At 44.0% G+C, this 14352-nt stretch overlaps 1 protein-coding gene across 1 annotated transcript in view; it reads left to right on the top strand.

Moving 5' to 3' along the window:
* COL6A5 (collagen type VI alpha 5 chain) overlaps positions 1–14352 on the top strand; it is a 94432-nt gene that overhangs the window by 32757 nt on the left and 47323 nt on the right. Inside the window, exons 17-26 of the mRNA XM_043595424.1 lie at positions 1750–1812; positions 2690–2755; positions 3221–3274; positions 6937–6972; positions 7484–7546; positions 8979–9041; positions 10089–10151; positions 11718–11780; positions 13213–13263; positions 13393–13428. Coding sequence (XP_043451359.1) covers positions 1750–1812; positions 2690–2755; positions 3221–3274; positions 6937–6972; positions 7484–7546; positions 8979–9041; positions 10089–10151; positions 11718–11780; positions 13213–13263; positions 13393–13428 — 558 coding nt within the window. The remainder of the gene's footprint in view (positions 1–1749; positions 1813–2689; positions 2756–3220; positions 3275–6936; positions 6973–7483; positions 7547–8978; positions 9042–10088; positions 10152–11717; positions 11781–13212; positions 13264–13392; positions 13429–14352) is intronic.

Genomic DNA, 14352 nt, shown 5'->3' with positions numbered 1-14352 from the left:
CTTCCCATTTGGGAATTTTCAAGAATTCCATTGAGGGATTCAAAGCGTGCAAGGTTCTTCGTTTGGTGTCTTCCTCAGAAGTCTAAAAATGATTATTTTTGCCTCCCAGTAGCTTCCTTGTTCTCTTTATTGCATCAGGGAAAAAAAAAACATAAAAATCAAAAGAAAGATACAGAATTATTTTGGCGACCTGGGTGTAGTAAATCACGGTGAAACTTTTTTTATCTTAAATTCATTCCAATACTGATTAATATATGCCGGTTGGTTCCAAACAGCTCTGCTTATATGTTCTGATCCATTTATTTATGCAATATTTTTGAATATCTGGCATGTGCCGAGCACCGAGTTATATGCTGATGATTCGGAGACGAACCACACTGACCTTGTCCTCAAGGATCCCCAGACATAGAAAGACAGACATATTAATTGCTAACGACAGTGCAGAATGTGACTGAGGCCATGTTGTAGGCAACTACGTGAGAGCCCAGAGAAGGGCACCTAACTCAGCCCTAACTCAGGTGGGGAGGGAGTTCAGAAAGTCTTTCTGGAGGAAATGATCCCTGAGCTGAAGATGATAGGAATTAGCAAGACATGGAGAAAGGCCATTCTAGACAGAAGGAACAGCATAAGCAAAGACACAGAGGCTCGAGAGCACTGCAGATTGAGCATTAGAGTACAGGTAGAGGGAGGTGAGTTTCCAGCGGTGGCCAGAAGAGATTGGGAAGACGCCGGAGAGCCATGTTGAGGAGTTAGGCTTTTAACATTAGGAGATTGGGTACCTTTAAAAGATTTTAAGTACGGGTGCCACAACTGAATTTGCATGTTGAACATACAACTTGTTGGTGGTGTGGAGACTGTGTCAGAGATGACATAGGTGCAAGGCAAAGATGAGAGGATCTGGAACAATCGAGGGGAGAAGCAACAAAGCCTTCAAGTAAAGCAACGTCGGTGAGAACAGACCCATGACGTACTAATACTAAGGACGTGGCAGGGCCCGGGCCAGAACGAGCAGTGGAGTGCAGGATTTAGGGACGTACTCCCTCTCAGAGCTCTGCCAAATGTGTCTCCCTAAATACTGCACCCCAGGTGACTTGTTTCTCTCACCCTAGTTCTGGCTCCGGCACAGATCTCTAGATCTAGGTGACCAGAGAAGCAGGAAGTGAGGAGTCATTCAGAATGCCTGGAACGGTACTGGCTTGGGCAAGCTCAGTTGGGAACACTTGAGTCTGAGTTGTCAACTGGAGCATTTGCTGTGGAGGTTTCCAGTGAGCAACTGCATTTTAAATGTCAGAGGTTCCTAGACTGGCTGGGATGTCCAGTACAATCCCCACTAGCAATATATGACATTTAAATTCAAATTGGTGAAAGTGAAAACTCCCGCCCTTCAGTTGTAGTAGCCACATTTCATGTGCTCAATAGCCACATATGGCTAGTGGTTACCATCTTAGACAACTCAGAGAATATTTCTATTAGGGCAGAAAGTTCTTTGGCGTAGCGCTATGCTAGATCATGAGAGTTTTCCCATTGCTCAGCGTCACTCTAGATAATCCTGACCAGCGATCATCTTGACCTTTTAACACTGAACTGAGTATCGCTTGAGAAGGCTGAGGAAACTGGCTGGGATAAAGGAACATGGATCATTTTGTCTAATTGACTTTCTTGCCGCCAAAACCACATGCTTGACTCTTTAACACCATTCTGAAACCCTCCTACAAGCTAACTCAGAAGCTCATTTTATTTTTTTTTTAGGGCAGCCCAGGTTCCAGAGGCCCCCCTGGGAGATATGGGGAGAAGGGCTTCCCAGGAGATCCTGTAAGTTACTAGGGTCTAGTTGGCTCTGAATTATGTAGTTGCTCTAAGCTCCTATCTCCTCTCCCTTGTGTCTCCCACTAACCTCTGGGTGAAGGCTTGTCTCCTTGTCTTGGGACCAGGGGTAGTAGGTATTGTCCAAGACTTATCTGCTTGGGAAAAATCTGTCCACATCTGATTGTAGTTGATCATATCGAAAATTTCGGGGCACCTGGGTGGCTCAGTCAGTTAAGCGTCCGACTTCGGCTCAGGTCACGATCTCACAGTTGGTGAGTTTGAGCCCCACGTTGGCCTCGCTGCTATCAGCCTGTCACCACAAAGCCCCGCATCGGATCCTCTGTCCTCCTCTCTCTCTGCTCCTCCGCCACTTGCTCTCTCTCTTTTCAAAAAGTAATTAAAATTAAAAAAAAAAAATTGGAGCTGGGAGCTCAGGTTCCATCTTAATCACCCTTATTGTTATGTAGAGACTTCCAAAGTCCTTTTTGGGAGACGTTTCCACAGTTCTGCTTCTTGGGCTTCTAATCTTACAGATTCCCTATTTGCAGACTCAGTTACAAGGGAATCTTATTACACCTCTAAGGGGGTAGCATAAGCATGTTCGGCCATCAGTGAAGCTGCCGATACAGAGAAGAGATCATTGCCATGGCTTCGGCAAACACTCTTATCACTTCGTTGATCACCAGACCCTCTTCAAACTTGGGGAAATATTATTGTATTTTTTTCTCAAAAGTCGATGAATTTCAAATATGGAGAATTTTCTCTCACCCCTCCTCACTTAACCCAAATTAGCTTAATACGTGAACATTGTACCATTGTATTTAGAAAAAAAAAAAAAGCTGATATTCCTTGGTTCTAAAATACTTTTTAAATCTTCCTCTAGGGTAATCCAGGACGCAACAGTAACACCAAAGGACAGAAGGGCTCCAAAGGAGAACAAGGAAGACAAGTAATTGGTTCTGTTTTACGTACAGAGAACCTATAGACCTATTTACATATATATGAATGATTAATTCTGTTACTGAACGGAGGCTTTCATGAAGTCTTAATTATTTAATAAAATATGTAACCCTTCTATAATTGAATAACAGCCCCGAGTTCACATTTAAAACAGCATTATTTTCTGAAATATTTTCTGAAAACAGGACACATATGTAGTAGGTTATACTTTTATGGGTTAAATTATTAAGTTTCTGGCAGGTGACATTATTGTAATGGGAAACTGATAGTTAGCAGTGCACGTTACTATACCATTTTCCTCATTAACAGATATATACCCAATAGTGTTAACATGCAGAAGATTCTAGCATGACACATTTGCTCTGCTGTTTTAATAGTGCGTGAGGTTTTTATGCTGCTGTAATTAGTCAGAATATATTGCCTTATGATCTTGGGGGAACAATTGTATTTCTAGGGTAGAACTGGACAGAAAGGGACTCCAGGTGATCCTAATTCCAGAGGAAGAGGGGTAAGTTTTTCCTTGAACATTTATTTCCCCTCCTTATCATCTGACGATGCCATAACGGTTTTCACAATATTTGCCCCTGCAGAGTTGGCCGGCCCAGGGCTGATCCATTGTCACTATTGTCATTTGGGGCTAGATGGTGTGAGGCGCTGTCATGTACGTTCGAGGAGGTCTAAGAGCATCCCTGTTCTCTACCCACTAGATGTCAGTAGCACTCACTCCCCCCAAGTTGTGGCAGACAAAAAACGTCTGCAGATTTTGCCAAATGTCTGGGATGAGGGGGAGTGGGGAGTGAGAGTAGGGGGCAAAATTGCTCCTAGATGAGAACCTATGTGACAGTCTGCCTTCCTCTTTCCGCCTTCCAGAAGCTTTTGAATGTCTTTGGAGAGAGTCAGTGCTTTAACGTGAAAGTTCTCCTCCGGTAGCTTAGCATCTCTGAGCTTCTATAAGAATATAAATTGGGTAAACCCACTCTCTTTATCTTCAGATGTCGCCAATGGGAAAGAAGAATCACAGATAAATTCTTGAATGAACCAAAACACCGGTGACTAGGGACAAGCCTCTGGCAACTTCGAGAGCCTAGGGCAACTTTATAGCATCCCATGTGATGCCAGGCCTAAAACAGGAATACTGGATTTCCCCTTCTTTTTATGGAACAACTAAGAAATCGCTTTTCTTTTTGTGCATTACTAAAGTGGGAGATGATATTTATAACGTGTTAGAAATCCTTTTGTCATGCACTCAGAACGGAGATCATAAAGAGACAATAACACACAGTCTCCTAGATTGGACCCTGCACCTTGTTTGATCGAGAAGTGAAAATACTTGGCCTTCTTTTCTGTTGCAGACCTGGAGTCTTCTCATCACTTTGAAGGCCATGGCCGATTGCCTTTTTCTCTGATCTAGATAGTGGAGAAATGTGTTGTAATTCCTCTTGCCTTTGTTTATCTTGAATCATAGTTATTAAGGGATAGGATCTACCGTCAGTTGGCTTAGGCTTCCTGGTGCTTCTGGTAAAAATTCTCTGGGACTTTGCCCTCTTCTCCACACAAGAGAATCAAAATTAACCAGAGGAATCCAGGGAACAGCAACATATACTACATGCAATAAATTAAAAAAATTTTTTTTAAATGTTTATTTATTTTTGAGAGACAGAGCACAAGTGGGGGAGGGGCAGAGAGAGAGGGAGGGCCAGAATCCAAAGCAGACCCCAGGCTCTGAGCTGTCAACACAGAGCCCAACATGGGGCTCGAACCCACAAGCTCATGACCTGAGCTGAAGTCGGATGCTCAACCAACTGAGCCACCCAGGCACCCCTACATGCAATAAATTTTAAAGATAAATATATATTTTTCTTGGTTTAAGAGAAAATACACTTAGTTTGAAATAGCTTTATAACTGTCCCCCTCAATCAAATACTTTTGAAAAGAGATGCTAGGGATGGGGCTGGGGATTACTACTTGGACAAACCAACCAGTGACTCTAAATCACTTCAGAGACAGGAGGCTCTCAGCCGCCCTCTCCTATCTTCACCCGTTTTCCTGCCCAGCTCCTCCTTTGTAACCTCTCTTCTCCTGAACTGAACAAGGCAATGTGAATATAGAACAACATTAAGCTTTTCTACCTCTTCCCCTGCTTTTCCAGTGAAGGCGAGAATTCTCTCTGAGGGTCAGAGGATCTTAAGTAGATAACAGATTCTAAGAACACAAGCAAACCTAAGACATGGCCGCCTGCGGGACAGAATTCCGACTTATGCAAGTTGATTGTACCGGCTGTTGCCAAGATGGGGGCTTGATATTCTGAGAACCAGAGCACTAGAATCGACAGTCCAGGTCCCTTGTTTTTGGCCTGTCACACACAGATGCTTATACGGGCACCTGGGTGGCTCAGCCAGTTGAGAGTTGGACTCTGGCTTGGGTCATGATCTCACAGTTTGTGAGTTGGAGCCCCACGTGGGGCTTGCGGCTGTCAGTGCAGAGCCCATTTTGGATCCTCTGTCTCCCTCTCTCTCTGCCCCTGCCCCACTCGCACTGTCTCTCAAAGATAAGCTAACATTAAAAAAACACACAACTGCTTTTAAATAATAGTATTTCTACTTCTGTAGCATTTATTTTATGTCGCGTCCTGATCAAATCACTTTCAAATATTAATTCATTAAATCCTCATAACAAGCCTACTAGGTAGACATTATTATTTATATCCATTTTGCAGATGAGAATAACAAGGACCCTTGGAACACTTGCCCAGGATCAGGATAGGTAGCAAGTGGCAAAACTGGGGTTTGAACCCAGACTGTCTCACACCAGAGTCTGGAGTCCCGACCTCCTGGCTAAGGCTTACCGAGCAATTGCTCTGTGCCACACAAGCTTCAAAGGGCAGCCTTGAGCTCAGGAGCTCAATTCTAAAGGCACACCCTAACCATTGTGCAATATTGTCTGCATGTAGTTCAGAAGTTCTTTTATCCTTTTAATGGAGACATCCCAGGATAGTAGTGGCCTCAACCTTTGTTTGTTGTTTCTTCCCTACTTTCATTTGTCAGGAGCTCTATTAGTCCCAACAAGGAACAAAGAGCTCACAGGTTACAATGGGTAACTTCTCCCAAAGGGCATTTGCATTTTGAAAGCAGAGTACCTGAATCAAGGGGGCAGAACCCCAGGAGAGGAATTCGAATCATTATCCAAAGTGGTAGAGGTGATACTTGATCAGGTAGTTCATTCTAAGGAAATTCAGAAGGTAGGCAGTTGAAAGAAAACCGATTCTGAAATAATTTCCATGGCTACCTTTCTGAATGCATGAATAGAATTTTTTTTTTTTTAAGTATTTGTCTTGTACCTAAAGGAATCATAGTCATTTATCACAATACAAAGTAGACTGGTGATTGGGATGTTCCATAGCTCTCTCAGAGGGGCAGGGGTGAGGGGGGTGTGAGGGTATAGATTTTATTGCTGCTGTTTAGGGAAAAAGAAGTTAAAATGTGGGGTCTGAGTCCTCTCCTGCCTAGAACACTCTCTGGAGAGGGTGTGACAAAGGCAGACACTTAGGTGGAGAGCCTGAGCTGGTGACATGGAAATCACCGCTGGTTAAGTGCAAACAGATTTCTGGCTTCAGAGATCAGGTGAACGTGGCCGGTGACCGGGCTGCTGGACCGCCAAGTCATTGGGCAGATCCCGTCGGCCATTTCCTTCTTGTAGAATTCCTTGGAAACAAACCTCAGTGGGCCCACGTGTGAAGCACTGAACCTAACAATTTTTACTCTCCCCTAAGATACATTCAGGGCCTGGGACAGAGAGACAGAGAGGACACAGCTTGTTCTCATGTAGGAAGCCTCTGATTAGCAGACAGTACTCTATGGAATTTGCTGAAGAGGGAAGGATAGAAGACAGGTTCTTCAGAATGATTTGATCCTCCAAACAACCTCCTGAATAATTGTCAGACTGGAGCTGGATCTGTAATGACTTTCAGATTGTCTTTCAATCAATCCCCCAAATGTTAGTCTATAATGAAGTGCCCAACGAGAAAACTTGTCTTTCGAAAGCGCCTCAGGGAAGCCATTTCTGTGAGCTGCTCATTACTTATGTCTGTCAGGGAATGAAACAGGCTGGTTTGCCTCTAAGAACCCTCCACTTGGCTACGTACACACTAACACTTTGCCTTTTCTGTTCCAGGGAAGGGAAGGCCAAAGGGGGCCCCCAGGTGTCCCGGTAAGTACCCTTTACTTCCTGCCCTGCAAGGTAGTTGGTTCCAAGGAGAGTCCTCATGGGCAGATGGCACTGGGAATGAACAAGAATGTGACAAAGATGTTCTAGGAAGTGTAGAGCAATAGACATGGCCGCACCCATGGAGGGGAAACAGAAGGGCCCATCAGCTCAGCTGCCAGGAACTGGACGGGCCTGACCTAAGGCAGAGCCTCCTTCACAGGCACCTCATAGACAAGAGGATCTGTGCGATCCCAAATGTTATATATTTGACTGCCTTTCACAAGCACTGGGAATCAACTGCATGGGAGGGAAATTCTTTACTAGAGTAAGAAACAATCTTGTGTTCATTTTTTAGTATGGAAATGAATAGAATCCTAGGCAAAGTAAGGGGTGAGCCAAGGTTCAGTCAAAGTATTGCCCATGTACTATGTATTACGGTACTAGGTAGTATAAAGAGAAAATCTCTATGGAAACTATGTGGAGACAGTATTAACACTGAAAACTCGTTCATCAGGGGGAGCCGGGAAATCCTGGACTTCCAGGTACCCAGGGAGCTGACGGATTACAAGGCCCACAGGTATGTTGAAGTAGTTCTTAAATGCTGATAAATAATGCTGAGTTATTCCAATAGGAAGCCAGTGGGTAGTTCTGTATAAAAATAAATAACTGAGAAATGCTTAATCTGCTCCTGCCCTCCTCCATGGTCCATGTTTCTGGAATTCTACATTTCCCATCATGGGAGAGTGATTGTGCTCCATCAGAACCGCTCCATTTTGCAGCTCATGAATAGAGAAAATGGCTGCTCTTGTGCTCACCTAGTATTGTATCAGCTTGTTAGTAATAATGAGTTATTAGGACCTTACTATTATATTAGTAATCAATGAATTACTATTAATTAGTAACAATTACTAATTAGTAATTAGTAGGTACCTGAGCCCTATCTTTTGCCGTCCAGAGAGTGATCAATGGCTCATGATTCAGACATGAGCCATTTTTTCTTGATCGTATCATTGCTGACATGGGCATCGGAGTCAGGACATCTCTGTCTCTCCTTCATGTTGGGAAGGTGCTGGGGTCATCCCTAGAGAATGGTTTTGTAACACATGGGTATTTAGTTACCTTATGGAGCCCGCTTGAAGCCAGGATTTGTCTGGAAAGTGTGCCTAGACCTAAGACCTTCTCGAGAGTTCATTTTTCTTTTAGGAAGTTTCAGATACTCATGCCAAAGTAGAATTTGGTATTCTCTTGCGGGTTCTGGGGTTCCTGAATCAAGCCACCAGCTAGCAAATCCTTTAGGCTGAGTAACCACGTGACCAGCCCAGATCCATCTCCCCTTTGTAGGGAGAAGGGGGACATTAGCTCAGCTGCTCCAGGGTCCCTTTGATACTCAGGCAGCGAAAGACGGCTCGTCCAGTGGGTGCAACCATTGTACAGCTGGTGCCTTGGTAGTGGGGAAACATCACCAGCACCTCTCGTTTTTTCTTCCATGCAAGAGATCTATATGAGAACCTTGCATCAGATGCTAATATGGTGGAAAATAGGCTTGAATTCCTCTGGTAGGGCTTCTGCTGCTAAAATGTCCTCTTGGGTCAACTTGAAACAACTTAGCTTTCCATTTTCCACGTTGACGATGAGCACTCTGGCCCAGGTAACCTGCCCCAACAAAGGAATCCATCTGACCGTTGTTTGCATCTTCACCCCTTCTTCTAAGGGTTTTATTTCTCCCTTTGGTCTCCTTTTCATTTCCCCCTGTCAGAGGGGGATGAAGGTCTTAGACCGAGGCAGAGATGCCTGGATAAGATCTGTACCACGGAGTCTGGGCCTCCACTCAGTCCCTCACTAGGGGAGATATGCTTAACCTCACAGTTACGAGATATGCTTAACCTCATAGTTACAAGGTGACTTGTGGTGTTGGACCAGCGCTTTTCTGTGGACATGTTTCAAAAGCATTAAAGAAGAAAGTACGTTTTCATTGCTTCATGTAATTATGCTTCTCGTTACCACATTAGGGGGGAAATGGAATTCCTGGCAGCAAAGGAGAGAAGGGAAGCCCAGGGCACAAAGGACCTCAGGTGAGTGACTCAGGAACGTTGGGAGTCAGTGGTCTCCAATCAGACCATTTTCTCTTACTTCAAAAACATCGTCATACATAGTTTATTTTATATTATCTGCGTTTGGGGTATTTTATTTTTCAATTAACTTGGGACACATTTGGGACAAAAAGAATTGGCAGCAAATTTTAGCACAGCCCCAATTCCTTGCACGTCACACAAGCCCTCCTCTCTCTCCTTCACTGGGGTTTTACTGGGAGAGCACGGACCCATCGCATCAGCCCCAAGAAAGCATTTGGAAGAGTACAGATCTCGCAGACTTGTGAACATTTCAAAACCCGATTCCCTCTGCTGACTTTTCTAACTTTTAAAAATGTATCTGTGCCACATGTATCTCCACTGACTGTAGATGTTTGAAAGTGGACTCTACAAAGATCCCTCGCCACCCAAATTGACTTGATTCCTCAGCTCACCCTCTGAATCTATTTGGTCCCTAGGTTTCTGACAGCGAGTAATAAGAGGGAGGATGGCTGGTGGGATTCCTATGAAAAATGTTCTGAATCTGTTCAGTTCTTCAGCTCCGACAGCGAGAATTCAGAAGGAACACCTGTGTTTGCCTCCTTATCATGCCGGCATGTTTGTGGAAGACACTTGTGCCCATATTCAGATTGGGACTGAAACACACTGTGCATACGGTTCCAGATGCGCGCATGGTGTAATGCTCACAAGTGGCAATGTCTCGTTCTCACAACATCAGTACATTCCAACCAATGTGCCGCATGTAGAAATAGCATACGTCCTGTCAAGAGCACCCTTTCTGTTTCTCACGAAGGCCCTGGGCGGACTAGTGGTGTCCCCGCAGATGAAGATTTGTGGTCCTCTAAGCCAGACTGTAGGCCGAGTCACCTGCTTTCAGCACAGATGTCTCTCTCCCCTGGGTGGCTGGGTCTCTTGTTAAGCAGGCATCAAGGAGCTGTTGGAAATGACACGAAGAAAAGCGGAACTGATCTAATGGGCTTTCTAAGAATTGCTGCAACACCCACATATGTGTCTCCCATTTTCCTTCAGGGCTTTCCTGGGCCGATGGGAGCTAAAGGGAGCCTTGGAAATCCCGGACCCGCAGGGAAAAAAGTAAGTGTCATCTCCTATAGATTTAAATACTGAGAAAAAAGTACTGCCCTTCTTTTCTTGATTTGCATATTAATTCCTCGCAGGAGCCAGGCACCCTCAATACCCCCACCTGCTTTCTGAGATACATTCTTTTGCTTCCACTGAGCAAAGAATTTCTAAATGCTTATCTCTTCCTGACACTGCCCTGTTTCACCAGGAGAGACCCTGTGATCTCACCCGTGGTGAAATAACTCCGAAAACTCTCTTCGACTCCCCGATTTCCTGCAGGCATGAATGTATGCACGGGGCAGAGTCCAGAAGGGGGGTGTCCAGACTCAATCTGCTTGTGCATAAAATTCTCTCATTCACCCTACTGTCTCTGATGTGGCTCTTTTGGAGACTGTCAGACAGCAGACTGTTGGCCTCTTCAGAATCCCACTCCCTGCTGAACACCTTTAAGCGGCTCCCTGTCCCACGGCCAGCTGTGACTGGCAACTGTGCAGTCACCCTGGGGGCCCAGCTTAAAGGGCCCCATGCTTGGTTTCATGTCCTGCTGTCACCATCTTGAAAGTCTTAATATTTGAGGATGGGACCTACGCTTTCATTCTGCACCGAGCCCCACAAATTAGGCAGCCAGTCTTAATTTCCCCGTAGCTCTTAGGAAAAGCTCTAGACTTTAAAGTAGCTTGGAAGGCCCCCTGACCCTGTTTAATTCTGAGGCTTCAGAGCTCTTTTCCCTCCCACGTGCCCGCGCCAGGCTTCTCAACAATGCCTTCCCTCTACCCCGACCGTGACCACCCTCACCCCTTCTGCAGTTCCTTCTTCCGCTCACACAACTCCGCCCTCAAACCTCACACCCCTGCTCCTGTGCTTCAGACAGCCCGCCTCCTTAACCCCACCAGATCTATTTATTTATTTAAAGAAATTTTGTTGTAATGTTTCTTTATTTTAGAGAGAGACAGAGAAAGTCGGGGAGGGGCAGAGAGAGAGGGAGACACAGAATCCAAAGCAGGCTCCAGGCTCCGAGCTGTCAGCGCAGAGCCTGATGTGGGGCTCGAACTCACAACCGTGAGATCATGACCTGAGCTGAAGTCTGATGTTTAGCTGAAGTCTGAAGTCTGGCCATCCAGGTGCCCCTTATCAAATCCAATTTAGATTCCCCTCCCCGTCACTGGCATAGCATCGTGAGTTTATAATTTTCTGCCTGTCTAATTGTCTCTCTTTCCAACCAGACTATTTTTGCTGAGGCAGGACCACATCTGTCATATTCAGTGGTTCATTTTCCAGGATGATAAATACTTGTTGGATGGGCAGACAAATCAGCTAATAAATCAACTTTCACTGGAGTAAATTTCCCACTCTTTCCATTCTCCTTCAGTCCTTCTAGAATACCAGGAAAGCAGTGCTTGGGCTGTGCTGACATTTTCTGCTCACCTTTGGAAAGATCATTATTGGTTTCCTACACCCCGTGCCTTGGCTGAGCACTGAACCCTCACTGAGAGCCTTAAGATTTCCCGTCTCAACCTCCTATAGTGGGAGCCAGTTTGGATTTTACTGACCTGAAGCCCTTCTTGTCTCACTTACTAGGGAGAACATGGAATTCTTGGAGATCCAGGGCCAGTGGGGCCAGCTGGACAGCGAGGAAAACAGGTATGAGCTTTTAGGACCCTTCTCTTTTCGCAGCTCCAAGTGCTTAGTTCTGAGGTAAAGAGAAGGGAACTGAGGCCATCAGCCTAAGCACCTGGAGTATTGAAGGTATGTTAGGACCTCCTAGGAAGATGTGGGGGAATTCCTCCCACCCCCTGCAGCTCTCATTCTATAGCGAGTCTGTCTGTTAAAAGAAGGGGGAACAGCAAGAGAGAAAGTGGGCATGCAGAGGGGAATACGGATAACATTTCAGTATTTTCACAACCAGTACGGCCATGTCAATGGATGTCCACTGAAAAACAGCACTATGCATTTCTCTCCCTGTCTTGCAAAACTCTAGGGCAAGAACAAGAGGGGGGTAGAGCCAAGAAGTGAGCCGTCTGTTCTAGTGGCTCTTGCCATGCTAAGGTCTCTGTGCATGGAGCAGCCAATACAAGAACATTTTTTCATTTCTTTTCAAAAAATAATGTTTATTTATAAATGTTATGTATACATATTGTAGAAAATTTACCAAGCTTAACAGATGGGAAGAGGAGAAGAAAAATGACCCATAATCTTACTATTTTGAAATATTCATTATTAACATCCCGGAGATACCAAAAAAATCACTCTATTTTCCCCTCTTGACAGTGTATCATGAGCACATTTCCATGTTATTACATTTTCCCCTAAACATTCTTTTTAATAGCTTCAAAATATTCCGCTGAATGTACATACCTTAGGTCACTTGACCAATCTCTTGCTATTGCATACTTAATTTGTTTTTAATTTTTTACTGTCATAAGTAGCCCACAATGAGCATTCTTGTATCTGAATTTTTAGACAAAATCATAATCTCTACGTAAAAATTTCAAAAAGTAGCATAACTGGTTCAAAGAATATGCACCTCTTTTGCAAGGTGCCCTTAGGGATATTCAGTGATCTATGCACCCTTGTGTTATGTAGGAAAATGCTTGCTTCAGGACATCCACACCAGCAGTGGGTATTGTCACTTTCTTTTTTTCATCTATACCCATTTCATTAACAAAAAATAGTTTCTCATTACTGTTTCAAATCGCATTTCTTTGGTTACTAGTGAGGATGACATTTTTGCATTTGTCTCTCAGCCATTTGTAAGTCTTTGGGGAATTAAATTCCTCACCCATGTCCTTTGAACCAGCTCCTAATTTTCCAGGCGAGTAATTGCTACTGACTCCATTAGTCTTGATTGACCATCCCTCTGCCTCCTGCAATGTTTGCAGAGTGGAGCTGGCCAAAGTACCAAGGCACATACCAGTAAGTGAGGAAAACCCAACAATATGCATGACCCCAGAGTTCAAGGTCACTGGTAAGGGCCCCTCTACCTGGAAGTGCCCAGTGCTTCTCTCTTGTCACCAGTATAGATTACAATTAAGTTTCACTTTTGAGAAATTAAAATGAACTGGTATGTCCACAGGGAGATTATGGCATCCCAGGCTATGGTCAAAAGGGACGAAAAGGAGTAAAGGTAAATATGGAAAACTGTTTCTTTAATTATTTCTTTAATTGATGAGACACACGTAAATAATACAAGAAAAAACAATCATACGCACAAGTGGTATATTGATTTATTTATGTTCTCTGCTGCAAATTGTAGGGCCCAAGAGGATTCCCTGGAGATATGGGGCAAAAGGTACTGTGCACATGTCCTTCTTTTGAAATTACCATGATATTAACTTTCTACTTGGGAATTGAAGTTAAAAGGAGAAGGAGAAGGAGAAGGAAAAGAAGAAGGGCAGTTGTTTTTCCAGGACTTCATGAATAAAGGACCTTACTACTATGAATGAATCTTTAAGTTGGAAGAGACAGTCCTGTCCTTTGTTGCCTGACGGCCCTGGTCTTGAAACTCCACCCCTGGATCTCCTCTCCAGTTTACTCCTCTTGTCCTCTGGATTTCTCGCCTCAGTAATCTCATTCAAAACTCTTGGCTTCAGCTGTTGCTGTTTGTTCTTTATTATCGTGGCCTTCACTTCCCCTCCCCTGAAAGGTGACAACATTCTCCTCATTGGTCTCCATTACCACCTTCTTACTGCTTCAGTTAATCCCAAACACTGCTGTCAACTTGATGTTTTCCACAGTGTAACCTAGTTATGTTTCTCTCCTGATCACACATTTTCCAGAATTCCTCATTGCCCACCAGATTGAAAAATCCATCTCCATGATCTCCAACTAGACATAACCTTATATTTCAGCCAGAGTAGCTCCTATCATATCTGTTTTAAATGCACTGGAATTCAGTAATAAGATTTCCTTTTTTTTTTTTTTTAAGCGTCCTGTCCAGAAGAGTGGCTTTCCAATACTTGGTGTCCAAATTAAAATGCAAAATGTAGATTAAAAAAATTGAATGTGTAAGCAGATCAAATCAACTACAGGAAAACAGCCAATTTTTGAACCCTCTTAAAAGTGCTTTTAATTGCTGAATTACCAGAAGAGATTCTTTCCTTAGGTAGAGAAGGGTGCAAGAAGGAACTGTTAGGACAAGAGTTCTCACTGTAAAAGACCAATTTTCTAATTTACTGATAAAGGGAGAAAATGAGCATATTTCAATTTAGGGATA

This window comes from Prionailurus bengalensis, chromosome C2 (genome assembly GCF_016509475.1).
Source record: "Prionailurus bengalensis isolate Pbe53 chromosome C2, Fcat_Pben_1.1_paternal_pri, whole genome shotgun sequence".
NCBI lineage: Eukaryota > Metazoa > Chordata > Mammalia > Carnivora > Felidae > Prionailurus > Prionailurus bengalensis.
Note: the sequence above shows the minus strand (reverse complement) of the source record. Positions and strands in the feature narration are given on the sequence as shown.